This window comes from Pan troglodytes, chromosome 7, assembly GCF_028858775.2.
Source record: "Pan troglodytes isolate AG18354 chromosome 7, NHGRI_mPanTro3-v2.0_pri, whole genome shotgun sequence".
NCBI classification, from domain to species: domain Eukaryota; kingdom Metazoa; phylum Chordata; class Mammalia; order Primates; family Hominidae; genus Pan; species Pan troglodytes.
This window is the reverse complement of record NC_072405.2, coordinates 76,855,364-76,876,081: the sequence shown is the minus strand read 5'-3', so window position 1 is coordinate 76,876,081 and position 20,718 is coordinate 76,855,364. Positions and strand designations below refer to the sequence as shown.

General features: G+C 37.8%; 1 protein-coding gene across 4 annotated transcripts in view; it reads right to left on the bottom strand.

Moving 5' to 3' along the window:
* Positions 1-20,718, bottom strand: part of PREX2 (phosphatidylinositol-3,4,5-trisphosphate dependent Rac exchange factor 2) — a 284,958-nt gene that overhangs the window by 19,209 nt on the left and 245,031 nt on the right. For all 4 annotated transcript variants that reach the window (XM_519798.8, XM_016959541.4, XM_016959542.4 and 1 more), the window contains one exon: positions 86-188. In XM_519798.8, the coding sequence (XP_519798.3) occupies positions 86-188 (103 nt within the window). The remainder of the gene's footprint in view (positions 1-85; positions 189-20,718) is intronic.

The following is a 20,718-nucleotide window of genomic DNA, read 5'->3' as shown; positions in this document are numbered from 1 at the left end:
CTGTCAGACCCCTGATAAATGAACAAAGGAATCTTCAAGTCCAGGGCCTACAAAACAACTCTTCCCAAGTCTGCATGAGACCTACCTGCTTCCGCATCACATCTGTAGCCTGCATGATGTAACGAGGTGGCAGTCCGTGGCTTCTGGCCAGAATGATGGCTTGCTCCAGCGTCACGCTCAGGGTGCACCTGTGGGCCAAGGCAAGGGCAAGTTAGACCCCATGGTTCCTGATACACCCTTTGAGATGATGTGGATTACTAATCACAAAATCAGAAAGCACCAGCCAAAATAAAAGCAGCTAGACAATGAACCGCTGATTTTTCTACATAAAATACCAGTTTAAAAATAGATTATAAAGGTACATTACTGGGGTCAGAAATTAAGTATTTAAATTTAAAACAAACCCATGATGAACTGTTTATAAGAGCACTTATCTACAGAAAATTAAATAACCAGAATTAGAACAAGTTTTATTACTAAATATTATTCTTTAATGATATTTCATGTAATTTAGAAGAAATGACTAAAGAATATTTATCATTAACTTCTACATATTGATAGTTAATAGATTTATACTGATTTGTGCACAAATATAGTAGAAGAATAAATGGTGAAATTACTATTTACTGAGGTCAGAATTGATTTTTTTAAATGTGTTTATTGGACTCAATCTAAAAGAGTATTTGTAAAAGTTCCAAAAGGAACTCATAACTAGTTATATAGAAATGTGATACCCAGAGTAGCCCTGAGAAAAGTGTTCTAACCAGCATTTAGTGACTGGTGAGCCTCTGTTCTTTTCCTTCTCTCTCTCTCTCATTTTTGTTTTCTTTTGTTTTTTTTTGTTTTGTTTTGTTTTTTTGAGATGGAGTCTTGCTCTGTTGCCAGGCTGGAGTGCAGTGGCACATCCTCAGCTCACTGCAACCTCTGCCTCCCAGGTTCAAGCAATTCTCCTGCCTCAGTCTCCCAAGTAGCAGTAGCTGGGATTACAGGTGCATGCCACCACACCCAGCTAATTTTTGTATTTTTAGTAGATATGGGGTTTCACCATGTTGGCCAGGATGGTCTCAATCTCCTGACCTCGTGATCCACCAGTCTTGGCCTCCCAAAGTGCTGGGATTACACTGTGCCCGGCTGTTCTTTTCCTTTTCTTTAAGGCATTCTTTTATGTTCTTCCACATTGATTTCTACGGTACTCCTGAAAGCCTATGTTTATTTGTTAACATTTTCAGGTGCTGGTCTCTGAATTGTTCTTTTAAAAGTTCTTTTGCATACATTAAAAAGAACATTAAAAAATGTTCTTTTGCATACATTTCATAAAAATTGTCAATTTTAGATGCTTCTCCTAAAATTGTATTAATGGATTTTGTTTTATTTGTTTTTTCCAACATATTTGTATTTTAATTAGCCTTTTCCTTATTTTGCATTTACCTCCCTGTAGTTTGTTGTTTTATTTGTGTATTTTCCTAGATCTGTCTAGTATTTTTCCCTGCAAATAAAAGTAAGTTCTACGATGCAATTGTTTCTACGGGAGAAAAATCTAACTCATTGGCTATGTGGCTGTAACACAGAAGTTCTTGGTTATGAGGCTCTAACACAGAAGTCCAATGCATTTGGTAAGTTTTGATACTGATAATTAAGAAAAAGAGGAGAGAGGGATTTAAAACATTCTTGTTGTAATATTAGAACCTCACAAAGTGCAACTGTGTGATTACACATAACTGCATTCTAAGGAGAAATATGTAAGTTCTACTGGCTGTTAAATGACTTGAGAAGCAGCTTTCTCATTACAGAGAATTCATTATTATTATGAACACATGTTCAAGTTTCATCATTAAGTTTTAGTTGTACATGATGTTCACAAACTTTTAGTGTGTGAGTCCGATAACAATGCATATTGTTTTACATGTACATGCAAGCTGCAGAACAGCCTATGCCAAAGAAGGCCAAGCAGTAATAACTAACAGTTCATGTTTAAAAAATCAGTTTTCGGCTGGGCACGGTGGCTCATGCCTGTAATCCCAGCACTTTGGGAGGCCGAGTCGGGCGGATCACAAGGTCAGAAGATTGAGACCATCCTGGTTAACATGGTGAAACCTCGTCTCTACTAAAAATAAAAAAAAAAAACAGCCAGGTGGTGGTGGTGGGTGCCTGTAGTCCCAGCTACTTGGGAGGCTGAGGCAGGAGAAGGGCGTGAACTCAGGAGGCGGAGCTTGCAGTGAGCAGAGATCGCACCACTGCATTCAAGCCTGGGCGACAGCGAGACTCTGTCTCAAAAAAAAGAAAAAAAAATCAGTTTTCTACAAAGCATTTAACTGCCAGCTTACTCAACAGACCATAACCTTTTTCTCCTCATTAAGGTCTCCTCCACTGCGATTTTAAATCTTTATTGATCCTAACATTTTAATCAATAATGTTCATTACACCAGCTGAATGAAGCCAAGGGGAGGAAAAAAAAAATCTTTATCTGTTTCTAATCATGCTGAAATATGTCTGTGCTTTACTGATAAAGCGGAACTTGCTCTATCTCTCGTGTACTCACTTATAAACAAGACTTACACACTGTGAAGGGTTTTTAACAGACAGCCTACAATTATTATTCATTTTCTTAATCCTTTTAAACTGATCTCTTTCTCCCTACCTCAAGTTGTAGTAAGCAGCAGTACAGCAGCAAATTACCCGCCAGAGATTTTAAAAGATTTTACTGCAATCAGGAAGCGAATGTGCCCAGGAACATGCTCTCTGAAAGGATACCTCCAAGTGTGATTTGCAACCAATCACACAATACCTAAGAGAAAAATCCACCTTCAAATGGATATGTGTATTTTCTTTCCCCAGCATTTCCAAAACAGATGGCTGCACCTTTATTTGTCTTTTCATGCTAACCATTATGTATCTTCCAATTAGGACTCAAAATTAATTTGAAATTTTAAAAAAGTAAAAAGTGTTAAAAAGAGGCAATCACATAAAGGTGGGAAATATTGCCTGTAATTTGATTCATGGTTGATGGGTCCAACCAAGGCCTTGTCTTTCCACTCACAGCATCACAGAATTCTATTTTCCTAAACTAAGCATGCGAAAGAAAGCCTCTCAGGAAGGCTGCCACTTTTCTGTCGGTATACCATTATTTGCCCCACAGCTTTTCATCTTCTCCCAACTATCTCAATTTGAATGTCAAGTGGAAAAAATCAGCATCTGCAAGAAACATTCAGATGCTGGCATTCTCTGATGGACTCCAGGTCCAGAAAGTGGCACACAGTTTTTCAGTGGTACATAAATATATACTCAGAGTCAGGTTTACGAGAGCTCATTTGATTTTACAGGCACTTTCTGATGACCAGAGAGATTGATATGCTAGCCCTGGGCAAAAGAAAGAAAGGAGCATATTAAAGGCCAGGAACCCTCATTCAATAGGAGGTTTCTCTTTTTTTGGAGATAGGGTCTCACTCTGTTGCCCAGGCTGGAATGCAGTGGTGCCATCTCAACTCGCTGCAGCTTCGACTTCCTGGGCTCAGGTGATCCTCCCTCCTCAGCCTTCCAAGTAGCTGGGACTACAGGAATACACCACCACATGCAGCCAACTTTTGTATTTTTTGTGGAGATGGGTTCTCACTATTTTGCCCAGGCTTGTCTTGAACTCCTTGTCTCAAGCGATTCACCTGCTTCAGCCTCCCAAAGTACTGGAATTACAGGTGTGAGCCACCATGCCCAGCCCAATATGGAGTTTCTTACCTGATGCCCCAATCTTCTTTCTAACATGGACTCTGTTTTACAATTAAATTAAAATGTGAATAAATCTATATTTTTACCCCACCTGGAACATATAGGCCTTCAATTTTTCAGCTCCTTCTACTACAACATCACTTAAAAAATATTCACACAATTCTTTCCCTAGAAGCCACAAAATAACAAAATAAATGTCACAGAGTAGTATCTGTCCTTCATAAAAAGGCAATTGTAACATAGGCAATGAAGAAAGTTTGTCCTTAATTTTAGTAATAAGATATTCCAAGTAATGGCTCTGCTTAGAGTATACATGTGAGGAAGCACACTTGATAAGATAGCAAAGTTATACAGAAATGTTTAATTTCCCCATAGGAAGAAAAAGGAAAAGGTCAATATATCTGTGCTTATAATTAATAAATCTCCTTGACATATTTTGTACTGAGAGTAGATCCCAAATCACTCAGATATTTAGCACAGTTTTAATATGATAAATGTAACCTGCAGCTAACGGGTCCCATTTAATTTGAAGGACACTTTGATTTGGCAATGCTAAGGAAGATGTATTAAAATATATTTTATTGCATGATTCTTTCTTTCATTTATTCTTTTGCCAAACATTTTTTGACTGTCTACTTTGTACCTACAAATACCATAAGTTGCTGGCAGGAGTGGATTTACTGTGGAGCTACAAAAGCTTGAGTTTCAAGGCCCCTTACTTGTACGAATCCCTTTACAGGTTCTGGGAGGGGCCTTAGCACTGTGTTCACATAGTCACATACCTTTACAAATGTGCAAAAGCAAAGTGTTTTAACTGCAAATGATATGGCTGCTGTCTTCTTTACATCCCAGTTTCCTTCTGTCATGTTGGGTAGTGTTCAATTCGCTGTGGTTATTTTTGAAACTGAGCTAAAGAAAGTTGAGTTGGGATGCAGTCAGGCTAGGTTTGCTGGGATGTATTTATTGGACAATAATTACTTTCATTTATGGCTGGGTTATTGTAGTATCCTGTGTAGAAATGGCATCCAGAGTATTCCTACTGCCCATTGTACACAGTCATCCAATGCTGGAAAAGAGGTGCAGGGCCAGAGGTCATGATGTAATATGTCCATATCCTGAGGCCCCCAGAATGGGAAATATATATGTTTTGGAGGACAAAAGGGTTGGAACTGTATACAGCCAGAAACTACTCTGTGGCATATTCTCTCAAATTTATGGTTCATATGCTAAAGAAACTTAGAGAAGTTTTTTCTTTTTTTGCATTTGACAATTTAAAAATGTATAAGACATTAGTAATAACTCATTTTGATGTTGGAAAGCTTTTATCAACTCTTAATAATTTAAATTTGATCATCCATGCTAGAGAAAAGACAAAATAATTGTTCTATTCTCTCTATAGAAAATTATATTGCAAAGTTGTTATAATTTGAAGAGGCAAAGAGTATGTTACAAAAATTGTGGAGAAAAAATATACAGAAGTGGGGCAGTTCATAAAGTAACAAAAATTATTTTGTGGATTTTATAATGCTTGTGTTACTTATCAGATTTTAAACATTGCAATTTATTTTTCTTACATTCTGAATATTAACTTTCATTCCTATTTTGTTTTGTAATTTTCTAAATTCTTTCTGACTTTATTTTACTTAACTTCAGACCCCCAAATCTCCATTACTCCAGTGTGTAGGAGATGCAACAGTGAACAAAACCAAGTCCCATCTCTTTTGATGATCAAATTTTAGTGAGAGGACAAAGAAAATAAAGAAGCAAATGGATAATATCAGGTGGGAATGAATTACCCATAAAAATAAATTTTGTGGCAGATTAGAAAGTGGAATGGTACTAGCGAAGGGTGTAATGGCAGAAGGAGGTACTGTTTTGGGGAAGACCATTTCAAGGAGAGTTAAGTGCAAAGGCCCTGAGGTTAATGCTGGTTCAGTCTGCTCATGAACAAGTGTGGAGCTCAATATGCTGGTGCACACAGGGAGAAGGAGATGAGGGTGGGGAAACAGCCTGGGCTCAAACATGCAGAGCCTTGGGCATCAGAGTTTAGGAGTCAGTGGGTTTAGTTACTTCTTTGGTTGACATGAAAAAATTTCTATATTTATATTACATGATATCAAAGAACAATTTGTTAAGTAAATTACCAAAGCAATTTACTAAATACCCAACCATAACAGTTTATCAACACTGTATTCAAAGCATCTTCAGTTGCTTTCCAGTGGCAACATTTTCAAAGGCAAACTCTTCATCCTCTCCCACTTTCCACCTCATTGTCCCAGTATCCTACTTACTCCCCACAACCCACAACTTCTTTCCGCTTTCAGTCAGCATCTTAGTGCCATTGTACAAACCCCTCCCCCAATCCCGTGTCCATTTTTACTCTGTCTTTCACTACTTTCAAACTATCTTGGAACCTCTTTCTGAATGCAAAATGGCAGCTGACAACAGAAGGGTTTGAAGACAATCTTATGGAGCTGTACCCAGGTTACTTCGACTCTCAGGCTGCATCTCCTCTGCGAATTGAGGAAAGCAGGTGTACTGACCTCATAAAGTGCAGCAAGAATGACCTGAAGTGATGAGTGTGATACCTGGCCATGGTAAGTCTGTGTAGAGGAGCCTCCTCTTTATGGGCAGTACATTATTTGGAAAAACTTAAGGAACACAAGTAAATCCCAGTTTCTCAAATCTCATCATATTTCAACTATTTAAAAGGTTTATAGTTTTATAGTCCTTTTTATTCTAAAGAGATGCTCATTAAAGTAAACCTGGAGTAAATTATGATGTTATAAGATTATAATAATTACATGAAGCTAAAGACAAATGTATGCCAATATTTGTTTTATAAACTGAGTTCAGTTAAAGTAGAGTCCACCTGACTATAATTTGGGCATTTGCTGATAACATTCTTTGTGATTTTTTTTTCAGGTGTTTGTCCCAGTTGATCTTAGACATCAGATCTTGAGTTTATTTTATACAGCAAACTGCAGAACTAAAGGAAGGTCAGGAAAAGCATGTGAACTGGTCTCCTCTTTCCCAACTATATTTCTAGATGCCAGAGGTGTGTCTCCCGTCCCCTCCTCAACTAAGTCTCAGAAGAGAGACAAAGCTTCGTTTCCTAAATTGGCTTACATGCAAAATATTGTATTTCAACCATTTCTAACTTAGGTTCATTACACTATATTTAGTTCACTTTTTAAGATATCAGTTCTTACCTAAAGTGGATAATGTTTACATGTTAACCCTCCCCTTTAAGATGACTCAACATTTCTATAATAAATTAGATGGAAGAGTCTCTCGAAAACTACGGGCCTCCTACATTTGGTCATTTACCATGATTGCAGACAAAAACAACCATTTTATTCTAAAATCACTTCTATATTTCAAAACCTCCAGAAGCCTACTACTGCCTCATTTAATATTGATTCAAACTGTACTGAGCAAGGAAGCCAATCTCTCAAGGACTGAAATGCATTTTATTGAGCACTTGGGGAGATGTAACACCCCTTTTGGGCCACAAGGGTGATTCAGTAACTCACAATGAAATGACATGGGAAACCAGAACAATTCGAGGTTTATGGTTCTGAGCTCTGTTTTCCTACTGTGGATTTATTTGCTAGCTCTCAGCATGCCCACTGTCAGGAACACTGATATTTTGCTTGGTATCCAATCATTATATTGCTATTTCCTGAGGGCAACCCCAAACGTTTGTATTACTAGTAGAGGAGGGTTACTCAGACCCTAACACATTAAATAAAACACATGAAAATCTAGGGTGATGATCTCTGAATTTGTAGTCATGTCAATTTGCCATAAATTGACATTATGTAGATGTTGCAGTAAAAAAATTTTTTAAAGTAATTACAAATGGGAAATGTAAACTTTAGTAGGGGATGCTTTTTATTTCCCCACATTTTTAAAATCGAGGGTGGGATTAAACATTAATTTGAAAACTTCTATAGTTCTCAATAATGCTATCTACAAAGGTACCACTAAAAATTATCCCTGAAAGAAAAATACACTGAAATCACTGAATTTAGGGATACATGTTTAGACTTTGAAAGTTACTTGAGCGGCAATTTTTAACTCTTTTGTACAGTAATAACATAACTGAATCACTTGGATAAATATGATCTTGTTTTGTGTTAGTGCAGTTTTATAATTAGCAGAAGAATTTCCTGTTAGTAAACTATGATATTTGGCAAACACACTACAGGCATGTGTCAGGGTTTTCTGAGTTGAAGGGATCATGGTCCAAACAATAGTTTGATCAGCTGTAGAAAGCGTGTACTAGCCACAACCCCTTGAAACTCATTTTGATTCACCTGCATTCTTATCGAGGTTAGTTTGATTTTGTACTAAATATAAAGGGAAATCAATATTTGTTAACAAATTTGAAATCAGTAAGTTTTTCCCCAATGTAGAATTGGGGAAATCAGATCACAATCTGATTTCGTTTTTTAGTTTGGACTTCCACGTACATTACCTCATTTTCACTGTTCTTTATAACTATGAGGCTACTTTTAGTCACGGAAACAAGAAGGATTCAATTCCCCTGGGGAAAATGCATGCTTCAGAGATTATGTATATAAGGACAGTCTGAGAAACCTACTAGTGTGATAATATTCTTCACATGAATTATGATGTCTTTATATAGCTATAGATTTATATTTAGAATCTTACAGATTTAGTTCTTAGAACATAAAATCATTTCCCCTACTTTATGAGGGTTCTCCTTTTTCCTTCTTTAATTAAAAGCCAGGTCATTATCTTTCTTCAAATGACTATAGCAAACAAGTTATTAGTAATCCAATCAGATGTGGTTGTCTGTGATACTTTACTAAGCTGAAGTTACCTGGGCAGCATTCAAATTTTAGAAAGGAATAATGACTATCTATTTCAACCCCAAGAGAACTAAGTAAATGCAATAAGCTGGAACATAGCAGAGAGCAGCTACTCCTCCTATTTGTACACTACTCTTTTTATAAGCAGAAGCTTCCTTTTTTTTTTTTTTTTTTTAAATGAGTCCAGGTCTTGCTCTGTCGCTAAGGCTGGAGTGCAATGGCAGGATCATGGCTCACTGCAGCAAACTCTTGAGCTTAAGTGATCCTCCTGCCTTAGGCTCCTGAGTATCTGGGACTACAGGTGCCTGCCATTAATTTTTTAAATTTTTTGTAGAGGTAGGGTCTCGCTATGTTGTCCAGGCTGATTTCAAACCTCCTGGGCTCAAGTGATCCTCCTACCTTAGCCTCGCAAAGTGCTGGGATTACAGGTGTGAGCCACTATGCCCAGCTCAGAAGTTTCTTTTGACAGATACAAGACACTGCTGATCATGTGATTTTATGCACTCCAAAGCAACATCTGAACACCCATCCTGGAAAGCCTGAGGCAGATTAGTTTCAGCAATCTTTGAACTAAAGATACATTTCTACATGTTGGAAGAATGTAAATGATTCTGCTCAGTTTCCAAATGCTTTTTACCTCTTCCTCTGCTTTTCTCGTGGTCCCATTTTATTCAGCTATTAAAAAACAAGCATCTGCATGAAACAGATGTGTTAGAAATTCACTGACCCTGATACGAGAGAAGTTAAAAGAAATGAGACATAGAAGTTATTTAATTTCTTACAAATTTCTGTACCATGATTTTTTTTTCAGTGGCCTCAACCTTCCCATTTTTTAAAACCTTGCCAGAGTGGGTGTGGTCAGGATTAAAATTATTGCTTTCCAAAAATCTTTGTTTCTTGATTTACGACTTATTTCACGTCTAGAGTAAGAAATGTTATAAACCTCCAAGTTATCAAATTAAACTCATCCATTACAAGAGATTAATGCATGTGTACAGTTCAGTGTGTTAATGTATCCACTACAGCACATTTCATGCCTATTAATTTCATATTTTATACTATCTCTCAAATATCTCCTCTCTAGCTGCACTAATATCTCCTGCCTAGATTGGTGCAACCTCACTCTAACCTTTCCTGTCTGGCCTCTTTCCATTGGTCTTCCTCCATAGTGAAGGTGACCTTTTTAAAATGCAGATATAAATACAAACACAGGAATGGCTTCCTATTTCTTCACATGAAATACAAGATCTTCACAATAGGGTCCCTGTTTTCCTCACTTCTACTCCATACTTAAATGGTTTTGTAGTTTTCTGCAATCATCAACTATTATAGTTCCCATATTTGTATGATCTCATATGCCCTGGTTGAAGTCACACACAGTATCTCTTACCCCACTGTTTCATACTCATCTGGAAGGTGTAGGGATTAAGAACATGGGCAAGAGAGATAATTTCCTGAGTTGGACCCTGGCTTTGCTAATAACTGTGTGACCTTGGGCAAGTTACTAAAGCTCCTCAAACTCTGTTTCCTCCTCTGTAAATCAAATTTAATAATAATATACAACACACAGTGTTGTTTTCAGGATTGTATGAAATAATTCATGCCTAATACTTAGTATGAAGTATAGCGTGTCATTTATTCTCAATAAATGTTCAAAATTTTCATTACTATTACCACCACCACCACCACTAGGCTGTACTGGTGTCTATATTGACTGTAGCTTTTCTAGACCCTAGCATACTTCCTAGGACTCAGTAAGCATTCAATACATACTTATTTTAAAAAGTACATGAATTCCTAATGTGTGCCAATGATATTATATCCATGCCCCTAAAAGACTAGATTTATTTATTTATACTCTGTGCTTTCCACGTATTTGCTCAAGAAGTGTTCACTAATTAAATATATTCTGGGAAGTGATCAATGCATTATGGAGATAACAAATATCAGCAAAAAGAAATCACAGATTCTCTTATGGCTTCTAAATGGGATATGATTCTTCTTTCATAACCAGTGCCTTGCATTTCCCTTTCTCTGGATTTTAACAATTGCTCCTACCACATCTGCTGGTTAACGACTCTGTTTGAATTATAGTAATACTTGAAATATATATATATTATACCATACTGATTAGTCTTATAGTAATTATATTATTAATTGTTATATCATCAAAATTGTCCATTTATTTATCAATATTTTCCTAAGTCAGAAGAACATTTTTGAAACCTCAAGAGAATTGTCAAAATGACAAGTATATATTCTTCCTCTCCACTGTAGTTTGAAAAGTATGTATGCTCTCCTTTGGGTCACTTAAAACCCAATCCTTGGACTATATTTTCCTGTTTTCATTTTCATTATTAAAAAGAACTGACGCTACATACTACAGCTGTCTGGCTTCCCAATGCGGCTCCACTGTCAAGACATCAGACTCTAAGAGCAATGAGGCAGGCATCCTGGGGTCTCCCAGGCTGGGGTAGCAAAGTGCTTGACACATAGCAGTGCTCCACAGTTTTTCTTGCTCAACAAATAAATGGATGAACAAATAGATGAATAAATGTCTAATTCTTTTTAAATCCTAAACATTTGTCTTCTGCCATACGCTCTTGGGTTTTGATACTAGGAAATAAAACCCTATCCTTGAATTCAAGGGTAGCTCTTCTGCTGCTCTTGAATGCCTTTTTCAAAGCTCTAATAGCACCCAGCACTTTGTATTCTATTTCTTACAGATCAGAAGAGGTAACTTTTATATTTTTCATAGTCTTCCCTATCATTCTCTCTGGTGACCCATTACTGTGATTTTTAATAGCTCTTACAGGGGTTATCCTATTTTTAGTAGGTACAATCTCATTTAAAACAGATGTGCTTCATATTTCTAGCTCTGCGAGAAGATGGATTCGCTATCAAAAGCACAGATTTAGACTGAACATTCTGAGTAGTCAGGAATGCTAGAACTGTACTAGCTGTTTTCACATACACTGCTCTTTTAATCCTCAAGCCATCTTTGTGAGAAAGAAATCATTATTCCCATTTCACCGATAAGTCCCTGAGAGATGAGGTGATATAATCACTCACTCCCTTGCACAGTGAGTGAACAACAGGATTCGAAACCCATTTTTGGATTCAAAATCTAGGACTCTTTCTACTCTACCAAATTCGAATCACGTAGATTAATATATTTAGAGAATTCCAGCTCCCAACATCCATAATTCAACAATCACAAGCTTGGTCTCAGCATTTATATTTTAAATGCATTGTTTAGGTAGAGATCAATTCAGTCGGTCCAAATTACTTCACTGTGAATGTAGACTTCATCATACTAAAATGAGTTCATGATTAAAAAGAAACTAGGTTTGAAGCATGCTAAGTAAGTATATTGATTGTAAAGTGATCAAGTAGTAAAAATAAATTGAAGGGAGAATGTGTTCCTTCTTGACTAAAGATTTGCATTTTTCTGCATAAAATGCACTGTTCTGTGTAAAGTGTGTTCATTCCTGTAATGATTACGTTTATTCTGGCTTCTAATTACTTTTACAGAGCACGACTGTGAAAAGTCTATTGACAGCTAGAATGAAGCACCTGATTGAAGAAACTAATTCTCTAAGGTTTTGCAGTTATATTTTCCCTGATCCCTTTCATTACCTTCCATGGAGGAAGAATTGTACATCTGAGGACTAATGCAGTCTGTTAAATAGTGATCAATCCCCACGTTGCTGGTACAGTTCTACATAGGCAGAGACTCTGCAAAATACGGAAAAGCCTGCAGCTGACCTATTGACTTTCCCACCTTATTCACCCTGAGCAAGGCTTTGGTGACAAGCGAAAGTCTTGAGAAAATTGCTACAAGTCAGTGAGAATGTGAAAAACCCAAACACTTAAGTTATTATTTTCCTGTAGGACAGAAGCAGCTTTTAAATGAAACACATAAATACTTTTATGTGGAGAAAAAAAGGACAAACAGACTATTTGTTTCAGCAACAAGTTCTCTTATCTAAATTATTAAATATTGATACTCTCTTTTTAGGAAACTTTGAATGACAGGATAACAACTGCAATTCAAAAGCCAGTAGTTACTCAGGCAAGTTTTTAGTATAATTTATAGAAATAACCTCCCAATATTTATTGATACTTTCAATATTATTGATCATTTGACTCTTGTTAAAAGGACAGCCCTGGTGAAATCTTCCTATGACCATACTGGGTTTCTATGATTCATAGCCCGAGAGCTGGAAGACAAGGGTTTCCAAGTAGCTTAAAAGAAAGCAGAGGGGGCCGGGCGTGGTGGCTCATGCCTGTAATCCCAGCACTTTGGGAGGCCGAGGCGGGCGGATCACGAGGTCAGGAGATCGAGACCATCCTGGCTAACACGGTGAAACCCCGTCTCTACTAAAAATACAAAAAATTAGCCGGGTGTGGTGGCAGGCGCCTGTAGTCCCAGCTACTCGGGAGGCTGAGGCAGAATGGTGTAAACCCGGGAGACGGAGCTTGCAGTGAGCCGAGATCACGCCATTGCACTCCAGCCTGGGCAACAGAGCTAGACTGTGTCTCAAAAAAAAAAAAAAAGAAAGAAAGAAAAAAGAAAAGGAAGCAGAGGGAAAGCAGGCAGAAAGTAGCCCTGTGGAAAACAACTGAACAGAATGCAGCAGAGATGGGTAACAGCTGGGTAAGATCTGATCCTGGCCGCAGACACAGAACTTGATTGAATACTCCACTCACTCCATCTATCTTAGGGCAAAAAAGCAATCGAATTGAAGGGATGCATTTTCAGCGCTGCACAGGGAATTAGCCATGAAATTCTCATTAAAGATAATGGGACTTTCTATTACCACTTTCAGTACATTCTCTGAAAGTTCTCAGCATTTATCTTTAAACTAAGCTTAAAAATCAACTGCCAAGCAAAAACATTCCACATCCCTCATTACTTTCTATGCAAGCCCAGTAAGGTATGTTTTTCTTTGACAGTTTCATTGTGGAGGTTAGCATAGAGGTGATTGGGGACCTTCTGGGGTTGGGTAATGAGCATTTAGGCACTTGGAGAAGTATTTGCCATGCCAGGAATGTATATGACTATGAAACAGCAGTGTGTTAGGACCTTAAATACTGCAGCCACCAGGTTTGAATCTGCTTCTCCACATTTTAGATTCTTCAGCCTGGATTTAACTCACCAATTTATTTCATTTCTATTTTGGTGGGTGGGGCGGGGGGAATTTAACTGAATAGGTTGGGTACCTATCCCAGCTACCCGAAGTTCCTTAACATTCTTATTCGCTCTCTAGATCTCAAATTTGACTTTTGTCCTTACTCCTCATAGGTTCTCTGATGACATAAATACTTTAAAGAGATGTCTAGTATGTGGTTTTCATCCATATCACTAGTTCTTTGACACTGGACCATAATTGTTTTCTCTTTGGCCTGTTTATCTGAGACACTGAACAGAACTTTGTGCATTTGACACCTTTGAGTGGATCCTTCTGTTTTACCCTGAGGCTCCTCATCAGGGTGCACAGAGGACGGGGATGTGAGGCACCAGGGAATATTAATACTCTATATGTGCTGCCTGGGGATCTTTCTTCTTTTCTCAACTTCTATAGTTGGCAGCTGATTATTCTTTTCTCACATTTCCATGCCTCTCCTGGAATACCTGCTCCTAAAACCCAAAGTGTGTTCCCTAAAAATTCTTAGTAGTGTTTTAAACCCAGCTCAAATATATCTCTGTAAAGCCTTCTCTGCCATGATCCCTCTTTCTCTCTCTGTACTAATCACCTCCACATTTGTTTTTCCATAGCCTCCTGATGGCTGTCCTTGTCAACTGTGAACCCATCAAAGGACATCTAAAATTCAACATGGGACAGTGTAACAGATTAATTCAACACCCTCTCCACAATCTCCTCAAAGATGAATGCATGTTTTCTTCCTGTAGCAGCCCTCCATCCTGATTTATTTCCAAGCTGGTGAGTCGGAATCATCGATACTCCTCTGTGATGGCTGACTCAGGGTGTCAATTTGGCTGGATTCAGAGATACCCAGACAGCTGGTAAAGCACTAATTCTTTTCAGTGCTTCAGTAGGCACTGAGCCCGTTCTGCTGAGAGGGAAAACCATGTAGTGTGGCATTTGATTAGAATGATTGAGCTGTCCCAGGGGTGTCTGTGAGGGTGTTTCTGAAGGAGACTGGCATATGGGTCCATGGACTGAGTGGGGAAGATTCACCCTCAATGTGAGTGGGCACTGTGCTGTTGGCTGGGGACCCACGTGGAACAAAAAGGAAGAGGAAGGGTAAATTTTATGCTTTATCTCCAAGGAGTGTGACTGGTAGTTGGACCAGGAGTTTCACAGCATTGGCTTCCTTGGTTCTCAGACCTTCTGACTTGCACTGAGCCACACTACTGGCTTCCCTGGTTCTCCAGCTTGCAGACACCCTACCTGGGACTTCTCAGCCTCCACAGTGCAGTGAACCAAATCCCCTAGTAAGTCCCTTCTTCGTCTCTCTGTCTCTCTCTGTCCTATCAGTTCTGTCCCTTTGCAGAACTGTGACTGAACATTCTCCCTCTCCCCTATTCTTTAATTCTCACCAATCACCAAGTCCTGTTGACTGCCATTTAATACCTTTCACATCCAGCCTTTCCCTTCTAACCTCCGTGCCAGTGCTTCGGTGCTAGGTCTCATCTTCTCTTGCTGTAATACTGTAAAATCCTGCTGTCTCCCTGCCTCCGTCCTTGTCCCATTACAGACCATGATAGTAATCTTTATTTTTGTTGATATTTTTAAAAATATCTAATCGTGTTATTCTTTAGCTGAAAACCCTTCATTGGCTTCCTAAGTCCTCCAGGAGAGAGTCACAAATCCTTCACCCAGCAGCCAGAGCCTTCCACTCTCCAATCCTGTCCAGTCGCTACCCTTTCCTCTCAGCGCTGCTTCGCTCTCATTTGACCACCCAGCAAGAGCACAGGATTTCCTGTGTCCTCCAGCCATGTAATTACTTCTCCACTTTCATTGCCTGGTGAGTGCTGGTTATGCTTTAAAAATATGTGCTACCTGGCTGGGGGCAGTGGCTCACCCCTGTAATCCCAGCACTTTGGGAGGCCGAGGTGGGTGGATCACGAGTTCAGGAGTTCAAGACCAGTCTGGCCACGATGGTGAAACCCTGTTTCTACGAAAAATACAAAAAATAGGCAGGGTGGTGGGTGCCTGTAATCCCAGCTACTTGGGAGGCTGAGGAAGAGAATTGCTTGAACCCAGGAAATGGAGGTTGCAGTGAGCTGAGATCATGCCACTGCACTTCAGCCTGGGTGACAGAGCGAGACTCCATCTCAAAAAAAAAAAAAAAAAAAAAAAATAGGTGTTACCTTACTCCCTTCCTGGGTATTTAAATCTCACCCCTCTATACTCTTCCTGAATATGTTAGAAGACCTGGTGCCAGTTTACGATCAACATCACAAAGGCATGAATGCTGCTTCCTTCCTTCAGCCCTATGATGGTTAATACTGAATGTCAACTTGATTGGACTGAAGGATGTAAAGTATTATTCCTGGGTGTGTTTGTGAGGGTGTTGCCAAAAGAGATTAACATTTGAGTCAGTGGACTGGGAAAGGCAGATCTACCCTCAATATGGGTGGGCCCCATCCAATCAGCTGCCAGCACAGCCAGAATAAATAAAAGCAGGCAGAAGAACGTGGAGAGATTAGACTGGCTTAGCCCCCCACACTACATCTTTCTCTCATGCTGGATGCTTCCTACCGTCAAACATTGGACTCCAAGTTCTTCAGCTTTGGGACTTGAACTGGCTTCCTTGCTCCTCAGCTTGCAGACGGCCTATTGTGGGACCTCACCTAGTCATGTGAGTCAATACTCCTTAATAAACTCCCCTTTATATATACATGTACCCTATTAGTTCTGTCCCTCTAGAGAACCCTAATACAAACACCCTCCACACTACCTGCTCTCCTGCTCTCTTAACATGCAGAAAAAAGAGAATCATTTACATCGGTGAGATACTCATATTTCTTCCCTCCTCTGGAAGATGGAAAATTTATCTTACGTCACTTATTAGAGTAGTTAAAAAACCCCTAACCTCAGAGATCTCAGTAATATATTCCAGAAAATGACTGGAATTTTTATTTATAATATAATTTGGTAGACTTAGTAAAGACAATAACTTCAGTTTATTTGAAACAAATACAAAGAACTATGCTCTGTTTAATCGTTTTTAAAGTAGATAGTGTATTTATCCCTATATCTATGCAAATAAAATGTAGTAATGTAAATACATTTTATTCATATGCTCAAATAGTAAAATTAGGTTTGGCAGATACAGATGAAATATAACTAATATTCATGTATTCATATGTTTGACATATTAGGACCTAGGTTTTTCCTATTCTAATAATGAAAGGCAGTCACATCCTCTCCTTTTATATGCACCAAAAGTAAGACCTGTTTGGCCAATATCACGTGATTCCTAGATGTCAGAACTAGAAAACACTGCAGTAAGATGTCACCCTTTCATATACTGTTTTATTAATCCTTGCTCACCATACATCTAATTTTAAGAAAATTATGTACATTTTAAAATAAAATGATTCAAGATACTAATTTATTAGGGTACATATTAATCAAGCAAAAAAAAAAAGAGACAATGATATCACATGCAAATATGACCACCTTTTTAAGGATAAAGAACTTTTATTACAGATAATGGAAAAAAGTAATACAATGAAACCTTCTCATATTTACAATATTTGATTTCTTCCTATAATTTTAACAATTTACCTGTATTATTTATCTAGTTGACTAAATTAGAATAAATTTTAATGTTTATTTGCCTATTTTACAATTCAGTAAAATTTCAAATTCTGTACTTATTTATAATGAAGGGAATATCTGAGAGTAATTAAGATTTATCTTTATGAAAAGATAGTGGTACCAATTTATCATGAGTAGGATATATTTTGTCTTTCTGCCAGGCCCCTGTTATTGTAGTATTTTCTTTTTTCCATTCCAAAGGGAAATTAAAGCATATATTTTATAACTTCTTTTGGGGACTATATAATATCCTTGGGTCATAAGCTAGAAAAAATATTTCTTCTGATCTATTTAGCCATCTCTCTAGTGATATAAAATTCAGGTGTCTCCTTTAATCTTGTTACTGGGTCTTTCAAAACTTTTTTGCACAAAAAGTAAATAAATACATTTGAAAGCTTTATTGGCTTATTGAAGTTATTTTTTCTGTCCCATACATAGAATCTAACCTACATATAGAAATCCCCAGAGTAAACCTATTCCTTTTACTTAATACGTCTTCATTGTGCAGTAGAGAAAAGATGCAGCTTCATCGTCTGCCCTATGGGAACTCTTTGATTACCTAAGACAGGTTACCTTGAATGGTCTACTTTAAAAAGATTCTGCATTACCTAATCTGGGCCTATTTGTCAATTTGTCCTTTGATGTCAGGGTAATGACAGAATAAAGTATTACAAAGAAAGAGTCCTTTAAAAGTTCCAACAAAAGTGGGTTTTTAAATTGTTAATTGATAGTTACCTGAATAAGATTTTTTACATTGCTTATATGAAGTGAGAGTCATTATACTGTTCATCTTCATTTGAAATAAAAACTGTTCCATTAACCATATTGGTAATACAAATTTCTTGTTAGTTGTTTTTATATTTTCCCTTATAAATTTCACTTTTTTCACAAAGGCTTATAATCATATTTTAGGTCCTGTGTTCTAGTTAGAAGACGGTTTACATTAGTTTCTGTTAGTGGGAGAAGGCTCGGTAGAGCCTTGGTAATTCAACCCCAGTCTGCAGCATTGTTAAATGTGAAAATATACCTCAATTTCCAAATCATCAACAAATAAGTGCATTTTGGGGAAAAAACTTTACATATGTTAAAGCTAACTTCCACTACATATTCAAGTAGCCTAACACTGGATTACATGGACAGTAGCTAGCTTGATGGTCATCACTATTATGTGTTTTACCAATGGTAATGGGCTGGTCTTGCCAGACTTTCTCTCACACCTGTGTGGGGCTCTGCACACAGGATATTTATGATGCCACCTGGAACTGGGTGCTGGTGACCCCCCCATGCCAATGCAGCAAGGCCTTCTTGATGGTGCCACTAACAACCCCCACCAGATGATGGACCACAGGGTATGCTAGTAAAAAATCCAGGACCCTGTTTCCTGGAAGAGATTCACCCTCATAACAAAGCATGAAGATAAAAGGTAACTCATATATACAGATCTCCAGTGTTTTGATTTGAAGACATCACACACTATTCAGAGCATGAGGCCTGCACTCAAGTCACCCACCTTCCCACATGGCCAGACCAAGACTCTGACACCACTGATAACCTATTATTTAAAAATATAGAGTGAAGAGAATATGAAGACAAAAACTCTCTGGAACAAGTCATTACAGGGGAAAACTGTGATTCCAGATTTCTCACCTTCACTAGAAATTTCTTACACATATCCATTATTCTTTCAGGCAAACTCTGCAAATTTCTACTCACTTGTTCCTACTGGCTAAGGAGGCAGAAATTAATGTGGAGGGAGGAAAATGGCATTTTTGTTTTTGGACTCAGTCAGACTCATGCTTCGGGCTTTATAACGTTTGCTGTATACTGATTTATATTGGTTAAAGAAAAACAGTCAGCTATTAAGCAAGGTGGGAATAAAGAACCAGAACAAATTAAAACACCACATTGAATGGAAGGATGCTGCAATAAGAAATAAAAGAAATTTAGAAATCCCGGTAGCAAGCTTTTTGATTGCCTGCCACAATAACTGGCATGGGTACAAAAGCAAATTTGAAAAGCCACAGTGCTGACTCAATATCTTAAAAAGATTCAATTTGGCAAAAAGTAACTCTGCCTACAAAGCAGGTATATAAATATAAATAGCACAAGTCTTAGTAGAGAAACAAATTCAAAAGATATCAAATACTTTTATTTGTTCATCAAAAAAGGACAAATTAAAGAACAAAGGAAATATAATTGTACTTCTTATAATTGTATAAGAAGTACAACATATAAATGGATTCTAATACCTTCTGCAGACACGGCAAGGGTGAAAGTGCCTCACAACTATCTATTCCACTGGTGTATTGTACATAAGGACAACTCTTTTGGGAACTTGAACAATATATTAACCAAGAAGGTTTAAACTCTTTGACACACTGATTTTATCTAAGCGTTTGGCTTTTTTCTTTTAGATTAATGGAAAATAAAACTGAAATTTGAACAGTAACATATAGAAAGATGCCTCTCTGTAGTTTATTATATACAATTGAGAAAGAAGATAAATCACTAAACTAATAGTTCAGTTAACTGTGGTATAAAACTGGTTGACATATTATGCAGCAAAAAAAATGAGAATAAGAAAGTCTATGTGCTCATTTTATATGTATATATGTAGCATATATATAGCATATATATAATATAGCATATATATAGCATATATATTATGTATATATAGCATAGATTATATATATATATTGTATATATATAATCTGCCACAAGTGTAAGGCAGATTATTAAACTATATGCTCTGGTCCAAATGTGTCCTTCCAAATACATACATTGAAACTTGACCACCAATGTGGTAATATTAAGAGATGGGGCCTTTAGGAGGTTGTATTAGTCCCTTCTCACACTGCTATGAGGAAATACCTGAGACTGGGTGATTTATAAAAGACAGAGGTTTAACTGACTCACAGTTCCACATTGCTGGGGAGGGCTTAGAAAACTTACAATCATGGCAGGAGGCAAAAGAGAAGCAGGCACCTTTTGCATAGGGAAGCAGAACAAAGTCAGTGCAAGCAGGGGAAATGCCAGATACTTATAAAACCATCAGATCTCATGAAAACTCACTCACTATCATGAGAACAGCATGGGGGAAACTGCCCCCATGATCCAATTACCTCCACCTGGTCCTGCCCTTGACATGTGGGGTTTATGGGGATTATAATTTGAGGTGAGATTTGGGTGGGGACACAGAGCCAAACCATATCAGAGGTGATTTAGTCATGAGAGTGGGGGTCTTGTGAATGGATTAACACCCTTATAAAATAGGTTTGGGGAGCTCTTCCCTCCCTTTTGCTCTTCTGTAATGTGAGAATATAGGGCTCAAGGTACTATCTTGGAAGCAGAAACCAGGA